The sequence below is a fragment of the Oncorhynchus gorbuscha genome, linkage group LG05 (assembly GCF_021184085.1).
Source record: "Oncorhynchus gorbuscha isolate QuinsamMale2020 ecotype Even-year linkage group LG05, OgorEven_v1.0, whole genome shotgun sequence".
NCBI lineage: Eukaryota > Metazoa > Chordata > Actinopteri > Salmoniformes > Salmonidae > Oncorhynchus > Oncorhynchus gorbuscha.
This window is the reverse complement of record NC_060177.1, coordinates 2,247,183-2,265,274: the sequence shown is the minus strand read 5'-3', so window position 1 is coordinate 2,265,274 and position 18,092 is coordinate 2,247,183. Positions and strand designations below refer to the sequence as shown.

Below are 18,092 nucleotides of genomic sequence, written 5' to 3'. Positions count from 1 at the left end.
CTATGTAGTGCACTACTATTGACCAAGGGGAAATGCACCCTATTCCCTATGTAGTGCACTACTATTGACCAAGGGGAAATGCACCCTATTCCCTATGTAGTGCACTACTATTGACCAAGGGGAAATGCACCCTATTCCCTATGTAGTGCACTACTATTGACCAAGGGGAAATGCACCCTATTCCCTATGTAGTGCACTACTATTGACCAAGGGGAAATGCACCCTATTCCCTATGTAGTGCACTACTATTGACCAAGGGGAAATGCACCCTATTCCCTATGTAGTGCACTACTATTGACCAAGGGGAAATGCACCCTATTCCCTATGTAGTGCACTACTATTGACCAAGGGGAAATGCACCCTATTCCCTATGTAGTGCACTACTATTGACCAAGGGGAAATGCACCCTATTCCCTATGTAGTGCACTACTATTGACCAAGGGGATATGCACCCTATTCCCTATGTAGTGCACTACTATTGACCAAGGGGAAATGCACCCTATTCCCTATGTAGTGCACTACTATTGACCAAGGGGAAATGCACCCTATTCCCTATGTAGTGCACTACTATTGACCAAGGGGAAATGCACCCTATTCCCTATGTAGTGCACTACTATTGACCAAGGGGAAATGCACCCTATTCCCTATGTAGTGCACTACTATTGACCAAGGGGAAATGCACCCTATTCCCTATGTAGTGCACTACTATTGACCAAGGGGAAATGCACCCTATTCCCTATGTAGTGCACTACTATTGACCAAGGGGAAATGCACCCTATTCCCTATGTAGTGCACTACTATTGACCAAGGGGAAATGCACCCTATTCCCTATGTAGTGCACTACTATTGACCAAGGGGAAATGCAAATGCACCCTATTCCCTATGTAGTGCACTACTATTGACCAAGGGGAAATGCACCCTATTCCCTATGTAGTGCACTACTATTGACCAAGGGGAAATGCGCCCTATTCCCTATGTAGTGCACTACTATTGACCAAGGGGAAATACACCCTATTCCCTATGTAGTGCACTACTATTGACCAAGGGGAAATACACCCTATTCCCTATGTAGTGCACTACTATTGACCAAGGTCCACATGTAAAAGGATGCCATTTGGGATGCACTAATAACAACCCACAGCAGCAATTACCTTCTCTGCTCCAAGAGCTTCACTACTCTATCCCTTATTCTTCTCTCCCTTCTTCTCCCTTCTTCTCTCCCTCTCCCTCTCTCTCCTCTCCCTTCTTCTCTCCCTCTCTCTCCTCTCCCTTCTTCTCTCCCTCTCTCTCCTCTCCCTTCTTCTCTCCCTCTCTCTTCTCTCTCTTTTTCTCCCCCTATCTCTCCTCTCCCTCTCTCCCCTCTCCTTCTCTCTCCCTCTCTCCTCTCCCTCTCTTCTCCCTCTCTCTCCCTGTGGTGCTGATACATAATGTCTGGTTCCTGGGTCCACTTTGGTGCTGAGACGTAAGGCCTGGTTACTGGGTCCACTAATATAATGTACTTTAGGGTGTGTTGACTCACTCATCAGTATTGCCACTGAGATTCTGTGATATTTTGCCCTTTGTGTCTGAATCGCCTTAGTGTCTGAATCGCCTTAGTGCCTGAATCGCCTTAGTGCCTGAATCGCCTTAGTGTCTGAATCGTCTTAGTGCCTGAATCGCCTTAGTGCCTGAATCGCCTTAGTGCCTGAATCGCCTTAGTGTCTGAATCGCCTTAGTGCCTGAATCGTCTTAGTGCCTGAATCGTCTTAGTGCCTGAATCGTCTTAGTGCCTGAATCGAAGGTTTGAATATGAAGGTTTTGTCTGTTTTCTGTGATAATGATTTTTCACCAATGGGAACATTATTTTGTGTGATCACATTGGTGTGACTGTTCGTATCTGTCTCTCAACTGTCAATAAAATGATAGATAAAACGTTCTCACACTCTCTTCCTCTTCCTCTTCCTCTCTCTTCTCTCGCTCTCAATTCAATTCATTCTCTCTCTCTCCTCCAGAGAGGTGGAAGGTGAGTTGGAGGTGGTGTGGGTGGCAGCGACCAGAGAGAACCAAAGAATTAGGGAGACCCTCCAGGACTCCAGCCCATCTCTCCCCTCCCTCAGCCCAGCCAGAGTGCACCATGGCAGGGGTCTGAGCGATGGACCCTCCCCCAGCTGGCTCTCCCACCCCCAGGATGAGGTGTTCTACCCCCGTCCGCACCCTGACAGCTCTGGCCCTCCTCCCTGCATCTCCTCTCCCCAGAGCGGCGGCCGGCCCGGCCTCCACCACAGCCCTATGTTCGAGTCTGACTCGGACCAGCACCAGAACCCCTCCTCAGATGAGAGCGAGAAGAACGGCATGGACTTCTATTCTTAGTGTCCTTTTTTGTATTGGTCTTAGGGAAGACAAGTAGCCTGGTCCCATATCTGTTTTAATAGCCTGGTCCCAGATCTGTTTAGTAGCCTGGTCCCATATCTGTTTTAATAGCCTGGTCCCAGATCTGTTTAGTAGCCTGGTCCCAGATCTGTTTAGTAGCCTGGTCCCATATCTGTTTTAATAGCCTGGTCCCAGATCTGTTTAGTAGCCTGGTCCCAGATCTGTTTTAGTAGCCTGGTCCCAGATCTGTTTTAATAGCCTGGTCCCAGATCTGTTTTAGTAGCCTGGTCCCAGATCTGTTTAGTAGCCTGGTCCCAGATCTGTTTTAGTAGCCTGGTCCCAGATCTGTTTTAGTAGCCTGGTCCCAGATTTGTTTTAGTAGCCTGGTCCCAGATCTGTTTTAGTAGCCTGGTCCCAGATCTGTTTTAGTAGCCTGGTCCCAGATCTGTTTAGTAGCCTGGTCCCAGATCTGTTTTAGTAGCCTGGTCCCAGATCTGTTTTAGTAGCCTGGTCCCAGATCTGTTTTAGTAGCCTGGTCCCAGATCTGTTTAGTAGCCTGGTCCCAGATCTGTTTTAGTAGCCTGGTCCCAGATCTGTTTTAGTAGCCTGGTCCCAGCTCTGTTTTAGTAGCCTGGTCCCAGATCTGTTTTAGTAGCCTGGTCCCAGATCTGTTTTAGTAGCCTGGTCCCAGCTCTGTTTTAGTAGCCTGGTCCCAGCTCTGTTTTAGTAGCCTGGTCCCAGATCTGTTTTAGTAGCCTGGTCCCAGATCTGTTTTAGTAGCCTGGTCCCAGATCTGTTTTAGTAGCCTGGTCCCAGATCTGTTTCTGCTCTTGCTAACTCCATTGTTCATTGTCAAGCCAAACATGACATGACAATTCCATAAAGAGTTGGCAGGAGAGTAGAACCACCCTGACACCAGGCTAGAAGACCAGGTCTGTATTGGTCAGACTAGAACCACCCTGACACCAGGCTAGAAGACCAGGTCTGTATTGGTCAGACTAGAACCACCCTGACACCAGACTAGAACCACCCTGACACCAGGCTAGAAGACCAGGTCTGTTTTGGTCAGGCTAGAACCACCCTGACACCAGGCTAGAAGACCAGGTCTGTTTTGGTCAGGCTAGAACCACCCTGACACCAGGCTAGAAGACCAGGTCTGTTTTGGTCAGACTAGAACCACCCTGACACCAGACTAGAACCACCCTGACACCAGACTAGAACCACCCTGACACCAGGTCTGTATTGGTCAGACTAGAACCACCCTGACACCAGACTAGAACCACCCTGACACCAGACTAGAACCACCCTGACACCAGGCTAGAAGACCAGGTCTGTTTTGGTCAGACTAGAACCACCCTGACACCAGGCTGGAAGAACAGGTCTGTATTGGTCAGACTAGAACCACCCTGACACCAGGCTAGAAGACCAGGTCTGTTTTGGTCAGACTAGAACCACCCTGACACCAGGCTGGAAGACCAGGTCTGTATTGGTCAGACTAGAACCACCCTGACACCAGGCTAGAAGACCAGGTCTGTTTTGGTCAGACTAGAACCACCCTGACACCAGGCTAGAACCACCCTGACACCAGGCTAGAAGAATAGGTCTGTATTGGTCAGACTAGAACCACCCTGACACCAGACTAGAACCACCCTGACACCAGACTAGAACCACCCTGACACCAGGTCTGTATTGGTCAGACTAGAACCACCCTGACACCAGGCTAGAAGACCAGGTCTGTTTTGGTCAGACTAGAACCACCCTGACACCAGGCTAGAAGACCAGGTCTGTATTGGTCAGACTAGAACCACCCTGACACCAGGCTAGAACCACCCTGACACCAGGCTAGAAGACCAGGTCTGTTTTGGTCAGACTAGAACCACCCTGACACCAGGCTGGAAGACCAGGTCTGTATTGGTCAGACTAGAACCACCCTGACACCAGGCTAGAAGACCAGGTCTGTTTTGGTCAGACTAGAACCACCCTGACACCAGGTCTGTTTTGGTCAGACTAGAACCACAAATGACACCAGACTAGAACCACCCTGACACCAGGTCTGTTTTGGTCAGACTAGAACCACCCTGACACCAGGTCTGTTTTGGTCAGACTAGAACCACCCTGACACCAGGCTAGAACCACCCTGACACCAGGTCTGTATTGGTCAGACTAGAACCACCCTGACACCAGGCTAGAACCACCCTGACACCAGGTCTGTATTGGTCAGACTAGATCCACCCTGACACCAGGCTAGAACCACCCTGACACCAGGTCTGTATTGGTCAGACTAGAACCACCCTGACACCAGGCTAGAAGACTAGGTCTGTTTTAGTCAGACTAGAACCACCCTGACACCAGGCTAGAACCACCCTGACACCAGGCTAGAACCACCCTGACACCAGGCTAGAAGACTAGGTCTGTTTTGGTCAGACTAGAACCACCCTGACACCAGGCTAGAAGACCAGGTCTGTTTTGGTCAGACTAGAACCACCCTGACACCAGGTCTGTTTTGGTCAGACTAGAACCACCCTGACACCAGGCTAGAACCACCCTGACACCAGGTCTGTATTGGTCAGACTAGAACCACCCTGACACCAGGCTAGAACCACCCTGACACCAGGTCTGTATTGGTCAGACTAGAACCATCCTGACACCAGGCTAGAAGACTAGGTCTGTTTTAGTCAGACTAGAACCACCCTGACACCAGGCTAGAACCACCCTGACACCAGGTCTGTTTTGGTCAGACTAGAACCACCCTGACACCAGGCTAGAACCACCCTGACACCAGGTCTGTTTTAGTCAGACTGTTAAAAACGAAGTAGTTTATTTACAAAAGCTCTATTTTGAATGTTGTATTGATCTTTGTGTTATTGATTAGATTTGATACGTATGACTGACTGTGTCTCAATCAAACTGTTTTACTGCGTCTATTAGCCAATTTAGCTTTAAAAACATTCTATTGAAATATCAACTTCATTTGTGTTACAGTAATGATTGTATGTCACAATCTAGCTCTTTACGAATAAATGTGTTTTCTTCTGTTCACCACTGTCCTCTTGTTCATCCATTTAACCACAATTACCAGGGCTGTGTCCCAAATGACCCCCTAGTCCCTAGGTAGTTAACTACAACCAGGACCCATAGTGAATAGGTAGTTAACTACAACCAGGACCCAGAGTGAATAGGGTACCCTAGGTAGTTAACTACGACCAGGACCCATAGTGAATAGGGTACCCTAGGTAGTTAACTACGACCAGGACCCATAGTGAATAGGTAGTTAACTACGACCTGGACTCATAGTGAATAGGTAGTTAACTACAACCAGGACCCATAGTGAATAGGTAGTTAACTACGACCTGGACTCATAGTGAATAGGTAGTTAACTACGACCTGGACCCATAGTGAATAGGGTGAATAGGGTACCCTAGGTAGTGAACTACGACCAGGACCCATAGTGACTAGGTAGTTAACTACGACCTGGACCCATAGTGAATAGGTAGTTAACTACGACCTGGACTCATAGTGAATAGGTAGTTAACTACGACCTGGACCCATAGTGAATAGGGTGAATAGGGTACCCTAGGTAGTGAACTACGACCAGGACCCATAGTGAAAAGGTAGTTAACTACGACCAGGACCCATAGTGAATAGGGTGAATAGGGTACCCTAGGTAGTGAACTACGACCTGGACCCATAGTGAATAGGGTACCCTAGGTAGTGAACTACGACCTGGACCCATAGTGAATAGGGTACCCTAGGTAGTTAACTACGACCTGGACCCATAGTGAATAGGGTACCCTAGGTAGTGAACTACGACCAGGACCCATAGTGAATAGGTAGTTAACTACGACCAGGACCCATAGTGAATAGGGTACCCTAGGTAGTTAACTACGACCAGGACCCATAGTGAAAAGGTAGTTAACTACAACCAGGACCCATAGTGAATAGGTAGTTAACTACGACCAGGACCCATAGTGAAAAGGTAGTTAACTACGACCAGGACCCATAGTGAATAGGGTACCCTAGGTAGTGAACTACGACCTGGACCCATAGTGAATAGGGTACCCTAGGTAGTGAACTACGACCTGGACCTATAGTGAATAGGGTACCCTAGGTAGTTAACTACGACCAGGACCCATAGTGAATAGGTAGTTAACTACGACCAGGACCCATAGTGAATAGGGTACCCTAGGTAGTTAACTACGACCAGGACCCATAGTGAAAAGGTAGTTAACTACAACCAGGACCCATAGTGAATAGGTAGTTAACTACGACCAGGACCCATAGTGAAAAGGTAGTTAACTACGACCAGGACCCATAGTGAATAGGGTACCCTAGGTAGTGAACTACGACCTGGACCCATAGTGAATAGGGTACCCTAGGTAGTGAACTACGACCTGGACCCATAGTGAATAGGTAGTTAACTACGACCAGGACCCATAGTGAATAGGGTACCCTAGGTAGTTAACTACGACCAGGACCCATAGTGAATAGGGTGAATAGGGTACCCTAGGTAGTTAACTACGACCAGGACCCATAGTGAATAGGTAGTTAACTATGACCAGGACCCAGAGTGACTAGGTAGTTAACTACGACCAGGACCCATAGTGACTAGGTAGTGAACTACGACCTGGACCCATAGTGAATAGGTAGTTAACTACAACCAGGACCCATAGTGAATAGGGTACCCTAGGTAGTGAACTACGACCTGGACCCATAGTGAATAGGGTACCCTAGGTAGTTAACTACGACCAGGACCCATAGTGAATAGGTAGTTAACTACGACCTGGACCCATAGTGAATAGGTAGTTAACTACGACCAGGACCCATAGTGAATAGGGTACCCTAGGTAGTTAACTACGACCAGGACCCATAGTGAATAGGGTGAATAGGGTACCCTAGGTAGTTAACTACGTCCAGGACCCATAGTGAATAGGTAGTTAACTATGACCAGGACCCATAGTGACTAGGTAGTTAACTACGACCAGGACCCATAGTGACTAGGTAGTGAACTACGACCAGGACCCATAGTGAAAAGGTAGTTAACTACGACCAGGACCCATAGTGAATAGGTAGTTAACTACGACCTGGACTCATAGTGAATAGGGATCCCTAGGTAGTTAACTACGACCAGGACCCATAGTGAATAGGTAGTTAACTACGACCTGGACCCATAGTGAATAGGGATCCCTAGGTAGTTAACTACGACCAGGACCCATAGTGAATAGGTAGTTAACTACGACCTGGACCCATAGTGAATAGAGTACCCTAGGTAGTTAACTACGACCAGGACCCATAGTGAATAGGGTACCCTAGGTAGTTAACTACGACCTGGACCCATAGTGAATAGGGTGAATAGGGTACCCTAGGTAGTTAACTACGACCAGGAACCATAGTGAATAGGGATCCCTAGGTAGTTAACTACGACCTGGACCCATAGTGAATAGGGATCCCTAGGTAGTTAACTACGACCAGGAACCATAGTGAATAGGGATCCCTAGGTAGTTAACTACGACCTGGACCAATAGTGAATAGGGTACCCTAGGTAGTTAACTACGACCTGGACCCATAGTGAATAGGTAGTTAACTACGACCTGGACCAATAGTGAATAGGTAGTTAACTACAACCAGGACCCATAGTGAATAGGGTACCCTAGGTAGTTAACTACGACCTGGACCCATAGTGAATAGGGTACCCTAGGTAGTTAACTTACGACCTGGACCCATAGTGAATAGGTAGTTAACTACGACCTGGACCCATAGTGAATAGGTAGTTAACTACGACCAGGACCCATAGTGAATAGGGTACCCTAGGTAGTTAACTACGACCAGGACCCATAGTGAATAGGGTACCCTAGGTAGTTAACTACGACCAGGACCCATAGTGAATAGGGTACCCTAGGTAGTTAACTACGACCTGGACCCATAGTGAATAGAGTGCCGTTTGAGACCGTCCAGATTAGAGGTCGGACGATTAATTGGGGCCGATCTCAAGTTTTCATAACAATCAGAATTATGGCCGATTACATTGCAAACCACGAGGAGACTGCGAGGCAGGCTTGACCACCTGTTACTCCACGAGGAGACTGCGTGGCAGGCTGACTACCTGTTACTCCACGAGGAGACTGCGTGGCAGGCTTGACCACCTGTTACTCCATGAGGAGACTGCGTGGCAGGCTGACTACCTGTTACTCCACGAGGAGACTGCGTGGCAGGCTGACTACCTGTTACTCCATGAGGAGACTGCGTGGCAGGCTGACTACCTGTTACTCCACGAGGAGACTGCGTGGCAGGCTGACTACCTGTTACTCCATGAGGAGATTGCGTGGCAGGCTGACTACCTGTTACTCCACGAGGAGACTGCGTGGCAGGCTTGACTACCTGTTACTCCACGAGGAGACTGCGTGGCAGGCTGACTACCTGTTACTCCACGAGGAGACTGTGTGGCAGGCTGACTACCTGTTACTCCATGAGGAGACTGCGTGGCAGGCTGACTACCTGTTACTCCATGAGGAGATTGCGTGGCAGGCTGACTACCTGTTACTCCATGAGGAGACTGCGTGGCAGGCTGACTACCTGTTACTTCATGAGGAGACTGCGTGGCAGGCTGACTACCTGTTACTCCATGAGGAGACTGCGTGGCAGGCTGACTACCTGTTACTCCACGAGGAGACTGCGTGGCAGGCTGACTACCTGTTACTCCACGAGGAGACTGCGTGGCAGGCTGACTACCTGTTACTCCACGAGGAGACTGCGTGGCAGGCTGACTACCTGTTACTCCACGAGGAGACTGCGTGGCAGGCTTGACTACCTGTTACTCCACGAGGAGACTGCGTGGCAGGCTGACTACCTGTTACTCCACGAGGAGACTGCGTGGCAGGCTGACTACCTGTTACTCCACGAGGAGACTGCGTGGCAGGCTTGACTACCTGTTACGCGAGTGCAGCAAGGAGCCAAGGTAAGTTGCTAGCGAGCATTAAACTTATCTTATAAAAAACAGTCAATCTTAACATAATCACTAGTTAACCACACATGGTTGATGATATTACTAGTTTAACTAGCTCGTCATGCGGTGCATATAATCAATGCGGTGCCTGTTAATTTATCATCGAATCACAGCCTACTTCTCCAAATGGGGGGGTGATTTAACAAAAGCACAATCGTTGCACCAATGAACCTAACCATAAACATCAATGCCTTTCTTAAAATCAATAGACAAGTACATTTTTTAAACCTGTCTATTTAGTTATAATAAATTCATGCTAGCTGGCAATATTAACTAGGAAAATTGTGTTGCTTCTCTTGCTTTCAGTGCAAGCAGAGTCAGGGTAAATGTAGCAGTTTGGGCCGCCTGGCTCGTTGTGTTCAGTGCAAGCAGAGTCAGGGTAAATGTAGCAGTTTGGGCCGCCTGGCTCGTTGTGTTCAGTGCAAGCAGAGTCAGGGTAAATGTAGCAGTTTGGGCCGCCTGGCTCGTTGTGTTCAGTGCAAGCAGAGTCAGGGTAAATGTAGCAGTTTGGGCCGCCTGGCTCGTTGTGTTCAGTGCAAGCAGAGTCAGGGTAAATGTAGCAGTTTGGGCCGCCTGGCTCGTTGTGTTCAGTGCAAGCAGAGTCAGGGTAAATGTAGCAGTTTGGGCCGCCTGGCTCGTTGTGTTCAGTGCGAGCAGAGTCAGGGTAAATGTAGCAGTTTGGGCCGCCTGGCTCGTTGTGTTCAGTGCAAGCAGAGTCAGGGTAAATGTAGCAGTTTGGGCCGCCTGGCTCGTTGTGTTCAGTGCAAGCAGAGTCAGGGTAAATGTAGCAGTTTGGGCCGCCTGGCTCGTTGTGTTCAGTGCAAGCAGAGTCAGGGTAAATGTAGCAGTTTGGGCCGCCTGGCTCGTTGTGTTCAGTGCAAGCAGAGTCAGGGTAAATGTAGCAGTTTGGGCCGCCTGGCTCGTTGTGAAATGTGTGAAGATAATTTCTTCCTAACAAAGATCTGTTATAGGAATTAAATTCCTATATATTTATTACCCAATTCAATTAATACACTCAGCCCATTTCTAAGGATTTGTAAGATACTTATTTGCATAAAATGACCATATGCTGGTGCGGTTGGCCCTGGGTTCCTCCTAATGCAAGACAATGCTAGACCTCATTTGGCTGGAGTGTGTCAGCAGTTCCTGCAAGAGGAAGGCATTGATGCTATGGACTGGTCCGCCCGTTCCCCAGACCTGGATCCAATTGAGCACATCTGGGACATCATGTCTCGCTCCATCCACCAACGCCACGTTGTACCACAGACTGTCCAGGAGTTGGCGGATGCTTTAGTCCAGGTCTGGGAGGAGATCCCTCAGGAGACCATCCGCCACCTCATCAGGAGCATGCCCAGGCATTGTAAGGGAGGTCATACAGGCACGTAGAGGCCAACCACACTACTGAGCCTCATTTTGACTTGTTTTAAGGACATTCCATCAAAGTTGGATCAGCCTGCAGTGTGGTTTTCCACTTTAATTTTGAGTGTGACTCCAAATCCAGACCTCCATGGGTTGATAAATTTGATTTCCATTGATCATTTTTGTATGATTTTGTTGTCAGCACATTCAACTATGTAAAGAAAAAAGTATTTAATAAGAATATTTCATTCATTCAGATCTAGGATGTGTTATTTTCGTGTTCCCAATATTTTTTTGAGCAGTGTAGATGAATATATACACAGACACACAGAGACATGGGCTATGGTCGTTCTCATACAAACAGACCCTCACTCACAATGACTAGCTAACTTGTACTTCACCCATTTCAATACATCTTTATATATTGCAAATAAAATGTAAAAACAGTCACTCATAATAATGTATATTAATTTCAAACAACGGCATTACCACGAGAAGAACTTTACCAGTCCAAAACAATGTCCTCTCCGTTCAAAAAAAGATGCCTCAGTTTCAGAATCAAAGCTATGGGAGATAATGGAGTCTTCAAAAATCAGATCTGTCTCGTATATCTAGTCTTAGAATGATCTTTCCTTGACTTATTCGCCTTGATGTTGGATAAATAAACAGCTGAAGATGCAAGTCACCGAAATACTGCTGTGCGTAATAAGTGTCGCTCCTTCACGGTTGAATTGGCAAAAGAACGGTCCTTACGCCAGCGTTCAATGGAAAGGTTTGTCTTACAACAAAGAACCATGGGATATTGCCGTTTACCTCTGCTCATTGGCTATCTACCCAGCTAGATTTCAAGACGATCAGTGGTCATTGGGTTAAAATACAGTCAATCAACGAGACAGTGGTCATATAATTGGTGCACAATGGGCTCGTCACTTGTTGTCTTCCAATCATTTTTTCCGCAAAATGACCCTGTGTCACAAACAAACCGTTGATTGGATAAAGCAAGGAAACCAAACATAATCATGAGTCGGGAGAGTCTATATGACGTTGGATGTTACGTCGAAAACACGAAATTCAACGAGATAAGCGTTCACAAAATGTTTGGTGTTAAAAAAATGGATTTAACCGAACAAAAGACCATTCATTGTGTAACAGTGAGCCTTGGGATTGCAACCAGAGCCAGATCTTCAAAGGTAAACTATTTATTTCAATGCAATCTGTGATTTTGTTACGCAAGTGCTGGTTGAATAAGTAGTTTGATATGGGGGTCTGTGCTCAGATAATCACAGCGTATTCTTTCGCAATAAATCATTTTTTAAATCTGACAACGCAGTTGGATTAGCAAGATTCTAGGCTTTTCGAACCATGTGAGATACTTGTATTTTAATGAATGTTTAATATTTATGTAGCGATCACCGTATGTTGCCGAATGTAATCCCGCTAACGGGTTCGGGGCGCCTAATGACGTCATTTTCAGTTTATAACCTGTTGTAAATTGTATCGTGGTCAGTACTCTTGAGAATAAACGCTTGATTTTGAGACTGGTCTCCGCCCATTTTATGCAAATAAGTATCTTACAAATCTTTAGAAATGGGCTGAGTGTATTAATTGAATTGGGTAATAAACATACAGGAATTTAATTCCTCTAACAATTGGTCCTTCGAACGCCGGGTCTTAAATATCTGTCTCTGTCATCTGAAGGTCGTACGCCGAACATCGTGCACGGCCGGGTCTAGTCCCGTTATTTTAAGACATGGCCTCTGAATTGAGGTTAAAGAACAGGCCGGTGTACACCCCAGACCGACAGGGACGGTGACTAGATCCAACGAACATTGCCGGCGACAAGGTCAGTAGCCTACATTCTCGATCCTGGGGGGATTGATTTAAGTTATTTTTGATTTAATGTTCTAAAAGGTTTAGAATGTATCAAGAATAGGAGCTTCCAAACAGATCCAATGGGTAGTGTATGACCGACATACACTGGGTTTTGTATATACACTGGCAGGTTCGCGACAACCTGGGGTTAAGTGCACACCATAAATAAACTAGCTTGATAGTTCCGGTTGCCTTGGAGGCCAGAGGGGTTATTAAGATGGGACAGGCAGTCCAAATGAGGAGGAGAGCTAAGCCAAAATCTAGAGGAATGGGATAAAAGCCAAATCTATAGACAAGAGGTTCCAGGAGAGAGGGAAGCCTAATATAGCGAAGTCGCTATAGACAACGTTTCCACAAAGGAGAAAACGAAGGAGAGAACTAGGTAAGGGTAAACAACACATACATAGAACATAGAAATACATACACATAGATAGTAACTACGAACATTGCTACTAGGAGCGGCAGGGATTTATTAAGCATGGGTAGTAAATCCTCAGAGGAGGTCCCGGAATTAACGGGAGATGAGAAATATATGCAGGAAAAAGATAAGAGGAACACCTATTTTAACCAGACATGGAGGAGTAAGATAAAGAGACCTATTTTAGCCAGACATGGAGGAGTAAGATAAAGAGACCTATTTTAGCCAGACATGGAGGAGTAAGATAAAGAGACCTATTTTAGCCAGACATGGAGGAGTAAGATAAAGAGATCCTATTTTAGCCAGACATGGAGGAGTAAGATAAAGAGACCTATTTTAGCCAGACATGGAGGAGTAAGATAAAGAGACCTATTTTAGCCAGACATGGAGGAGTAAGATAAAGAGACCTATTTTAGCCAGACATGGAGGAGTAAGATAAAGAGACCTATTTTAGCCAGACATGGAGGAGTAAGATAAAGAGACCTATTTTAGCCAGACATGGAGGAGTAAGATAAAGAGACCTATTTTAGCCAGACATGGAGGAGTAAGATAAAGAGACCTATTTTAGCCAGACATGGAGGAGTAAGATAAAGAGACCTATTTTAGCCAGACATGGAGGAGTAAGATAAAGAGACCTATTTTAGCCAGACATGGAGGAGTAAGATAAAGAGACCTATTTTAGCCAGACATGGAGGAGTAAGATAAAGAGACCTATTTTAGCCAGACATGGAGGAGTAAGATAAAGAGACCTATTTTAGCCAGACATGGAGGAGTAAGATAAAGAGACCTATTTTAGCCAGACATGGAGGAGTAAGATAAAGAGACCTATTTTAGCCAGACATGGAGGAGTAAGATAAAGAGACCTATTTTAGCCAGACATGGAGGAGTAAGATAAAGAGACCTATTTTAGCCAGACATGGAGGAGTAAGATAAAGAGACCTATTTTAGCCAGACATGGGAGGAGTAAGATAAAGAGACCTATTTTAACCAGACATGGAGGAGTAAGATAAAGAGACCTATTTTAGCCAGACATGGAGGAGTAAGATAAAGAGACCTATTTTAGCCAGACATGGAAGAGTAAGATAAAGAGACCTATTTTAGCCAGACATGGAGGAGTAAGATAAAGAGACCTATTTTAGCCAGACATGGAGGAGTAAGATAAAGAGACCTATTTTAGCCAGACATGGAGGAGTAAGATAAAGAGACCTATTTTAACCAGACATGGAGGAGTAAGATAAAGAGACCTATTTTAGCCAGACATGGAGGAGTAAGATAAAGAGACCTATTTTAACCAGACATGGAGGAGTAAGATAAAGAGACCTATTTTAGCCAGACATGGAGGAGTAAGATAAAGAGACCTATTTTAGCCAGACATGGAGGAGTAAGATAAAGAGACCTATTTTAGCCAGACATGGAGGAGTAAGATAAAGAGACCTATTTTAGCCAGACATGGAGGAGTAAGATAAAGAGACCTATTTTAGCCAGACATGGAGGAGTAAGATAAAGAGACCTATTTTAGCCAGACATGGAGGAGTAAGATAAAGAGACCTATTTTAGCCAGACATGGAGGAGTAAGATAAAGAGACCTATTTTAGCCAGACATGGAGGAGTAAGATAAAGAGACCTATTTTAGCCAGACATGGAGGAGTAAGATAAAGAGACCTATTTTAGCCAGACATGGAGGAGTAAGATAAAGAGACCTATTTTAACCAGACATGGAGGAGTAAGATAAAGAGACCTATTTTAGCCAGACATGGAGGAGTAAGATAAAGAGACCTATTTTACCCAGACATGGAGGAGTAAGATAAAGAGACCTATTTTAGCCAGACATGGAGGAGTAAGATAAAGATACCTATTTTAGCCAGACATGGAGGAGTAAGATAAAGAGACCTATTTTAGCCAGACATGGAGGAGTAAGATAAAGAGACCTATTTTAGCCAGACATGGAGGAGTAAGATAAAGAGACCTATTTTAGCCAGACATGGAGGAGTAAGATAAAGAGACCTATTTTAACCAGACATGGAGGAGTAAGATAAAGAAACCTATTTTAGCCAGACATGGAGGAGTAAGATAAAGAGACCTATTTTAGCCAGACATGGAGGAGTAAGATAAAGAGACCTATTTTACCCAGACATGGAGGAGTAAGATAAAGAGACCTATTTTAGCCAGACATGGAGGAGTAAGATAAAGAGACCTATTTTAACCAGACATGGAGGAGTAAGATAAAGAGACCTATTTTAGCCAGACATGGAGGAGTAAGATAAAGAGACCTATTTTAGCCAGACATGGAGGAGTAAGATAAAGAGACCTATTTTAGCCAGACATGGAGGAGTAAGATAAAGAGACCTATTTTAGCCAGACATGGAGGAGTAAGATAAAGAGACCTATTTTAGCCAGACATGGAGGAGTAAGATAAAGAGACCTATTTTAGCCAGACATGGAGGAGTAAGATAAAGAGACCTATTTTAGCCAGACATGGAGGAGTAAGATAAAGAGACCTATTTTAGCCAGACATGGAGGAGTAAGATAAAGAGACCTATTTTAGCCAGACATGGAGGAGTAAGATAAAGAGACCTATTTTAGCCAGACATGGAGGAGTAAGATAAAGAGACCTATTTTAGCCAGACATGGAGGAGTAAGATAAAGAGACCTATTTTAGCCAGACATGGAGGAGTAAGATAAAGAGACCTATTTTAGCCAGACATGGAGGAGTAAGATAAAGAGACCTATTTTAGCCAGACATGGAGGAGTAAGATAAAGAGACCTATTTTAGCCAGACATGGAGGAGTAAGATAAAGAGACCTATTTTAGCCAGACATGGAGGAGTAAGATAAAGAGACCTATTTTAGCCAGACATGGAGGAGTAAGATAAAGAGACCTATTTTAGCCAGACATGGAGGAGTAAGATAAAGAGACCTATTTTAGCCAGACATGGAGGAGTAAGATAAAGAGACCTATTTTAGCCAGACATGGAGGAGTAAGATAAAGAGACCTATTTTAGCCAGACATGGAGGAGTAAGATAAAGAGACCTATTTTAGCCAGACATGGAGGAGTAAGATAAAGAGACCTATTTTACCCAGACATGGAGGAGTAAGTACGAATTTGATTGACGTTTAAATAAAGAAAACTGGAATCAATGATAGAACAAATAAATAGTATTAGTGGAGACAAGGCAGATAAACAACGGGCAGAGGGGCTAACAACAGAGAGTCTGAACTCCCACGGCTCCTCTGCAGGTCTCTCATAAACCTAACCCTGGTAGATCAGGCGTGGAGAGAATTATTATTATATTTTACCTTTATTTAACAAGTCAGTTAAGAACAAATTCTTATTTTCAATGACGGCCTGGGAACAGTGGGTTAACTGCCTGTTCAGGGGCAGAACGACAGATTTGTACCTTGTCAGCTCAGGGGGCTTGAACTTGCAACCTTCCGGTTACTAGTCCAACGCTCTAACCACTAGGCTACCCTGCCGCCTGATGGGTCGTGGCGGTGAGACGACGGCAGCCAGGGCTTCGGAAGCCAGAAAAAGAGTAAAGGCTGAGAAAGGAGAAGAGGTCAGTCAATATCCCCTAATTCTCTGAACCCACGGGCGGGGGAAGAAGGACAGGAATCCATTTTAGAAGTATATAGGGTCAGTCAAGAGAATAAGAAAGATGAGTTCTTAATGGCAGTGCTAGAAGATAGAGCAACGGGAGGTAGAAGGAACAGGAAGGAAGAGAGAACGAAGGGGCTAAAATGTTACAATTGTAATAAAAACGGATAATTTCGCTAGGGAATACGAGGCTCCATGTGGATATTGTAAAAAATAAAATTTAAAAAGGACATCAGTGCCGCGATTGTAAACAGAAACTCCAGGGAAAGGTGAGTAAAAAGGAAAGGAAACTCCAGGGAAAGGTGAGTAAAAGGGAAAGGAAACTCCAGGGAAAGGTGAGTAAAAGGGAAAGGAAACTCCAGGGAAAGGTGAGTAAAAAGGGAAAGGAAACTCCAGGGAAAGGTGAGTAAAAAGGGAAAGGAAACTCCATGGAAAGGTGAGTAAAAAGGGAAAGGAAACTCCAGGGAAAGGTGAGTAAAAAGGGAAAGGAAACTCCAGGAAAAGGTGAGTAAAAAGGAAAGGAAACTCCAGGGAAAGGTGAGTAAAAAGGAAAGGAAACTCCAGGGAAAGGTGAGTAAAAAGGGAAAGGAAACTCCAGGGAAAGGTGAGTAAAAAGGGAAAGGAAGATGGAGCCAAAGTCTGACTCAGACAAAGACGATGATGAACCCTGAATAGAAGCTGAGACTGCTAAAATAGTCAGGAAGGCTTTAAATCAGGACTATTTTCTGGCAATTCTCGGTGCTGGAGTTGGCGACTGTTATAATAACATCGTTATTGGCGGGGAAACCCAGCATTTTAATAGCGTTGGTGGTTCAGCTGTAAAGTGTTTGGCTTCAATGCGGAGACTGAGGTTCGGATCTCAGCCTTGACACCGATATACTAAAATTGATTTTAGATTGTAATTCAACTATTTGTATGTTTTGCCTGGAAGCATACAGTCTCTAGTGTTTGTATAAGATATGAACTAAAAGTTTTTAATTAGGTTGTTTAGGTTGAATTGAGAGAATAATTCATTCAAAATAATGGCGAGGCAATTTCGATGTAATACGTTGTGTTGCCCAAAATGATGTGCTGGAATAATATATTGAGACGGGAGTCGTATTTAAATAAATGTATCATAGAAGAGAAAGTTACCTAAAACTGATGAATTCTAAGGAATAACGGAGAAATACGATAAAGTTTTGTGCAATCGGGATTTTACATTTTTTATGAATCGACTGACTGACGATATAAATTTTGCGAAGTACGTTATGTATGTTTAGAATTTAATGATGGTGTTGCAGTAGAAGATAAAGTTAATTGAAAGGTAAACTGTTTTATTCACAAACACAACAACTCCCTATCCTACTTTTCAACTCCGAGAAGAGAAGAGGTTTTGAAACTGTTGAATTCAGTAGTATAAAATCTACATTCAGTTTAGAGTGACACGAATACATCACACAGTAGGCAGTGTAAGATGAACCGTGTCCCCAGGTCCAACTGGCAGCTGGTGGACGAGA

The 18,092-nt window shown here is 45.0% G+C and overlaps 2 protein-coding genes and 1 long non-coding RNA gene across 3 annotated transcripts in view; all 3 read left to right on the top strand.

Annotated features, from left to right (window-relative positions):
- Window positions 1-2,487, top strand: part of LOC124035365 (centrosomal protein of 89 kDa-like) — a 223,430-nt gene extending 220,943 nt beyond the window's left edge. The window contains 1 exon segment of the mRNA XM_046348827.1: window positions 1,992-2,487. Coding sequence (XP_046204783.1) covers window positions 1,992-2,349 — 358 coding nt within the window. The 3' untranslated portion in view covers window positions 2,350-2,487.
- A 576-nt stretch (window positions 2,488-3,063) lies between these two features.
- On the top strand, window positions 3,064-4,645 carry LOC124034987. Its single transcript, XR_006838664.1, has 3 exons — window positions 3,064-3,584; window positions 3,966-4,031; window positions 4,453-4,645. It is a non-coding gene; the product is annotated as an uncharacterized LOC124034987 (long non-coding RNA).
- Window positions 4,646-13,058: 8,413 nt separating this feature from the next.
- LOC124035364 overlaps window positions 13,059-18,092 on the top strand; it is a 17,129-nt gene continuing 12,095 nt past the window's right edge. Inside the window, exon 1 of the mRNA XM_046348826.1 lies at window positions 13,059-13,161. Within this exon, the coding sequence (XP_046204782.1) occupies window positions 13,059-13,161 (103 nt within the window). The remainder of the gene's footprint in view (window positions 13,162-18,092) is intronic.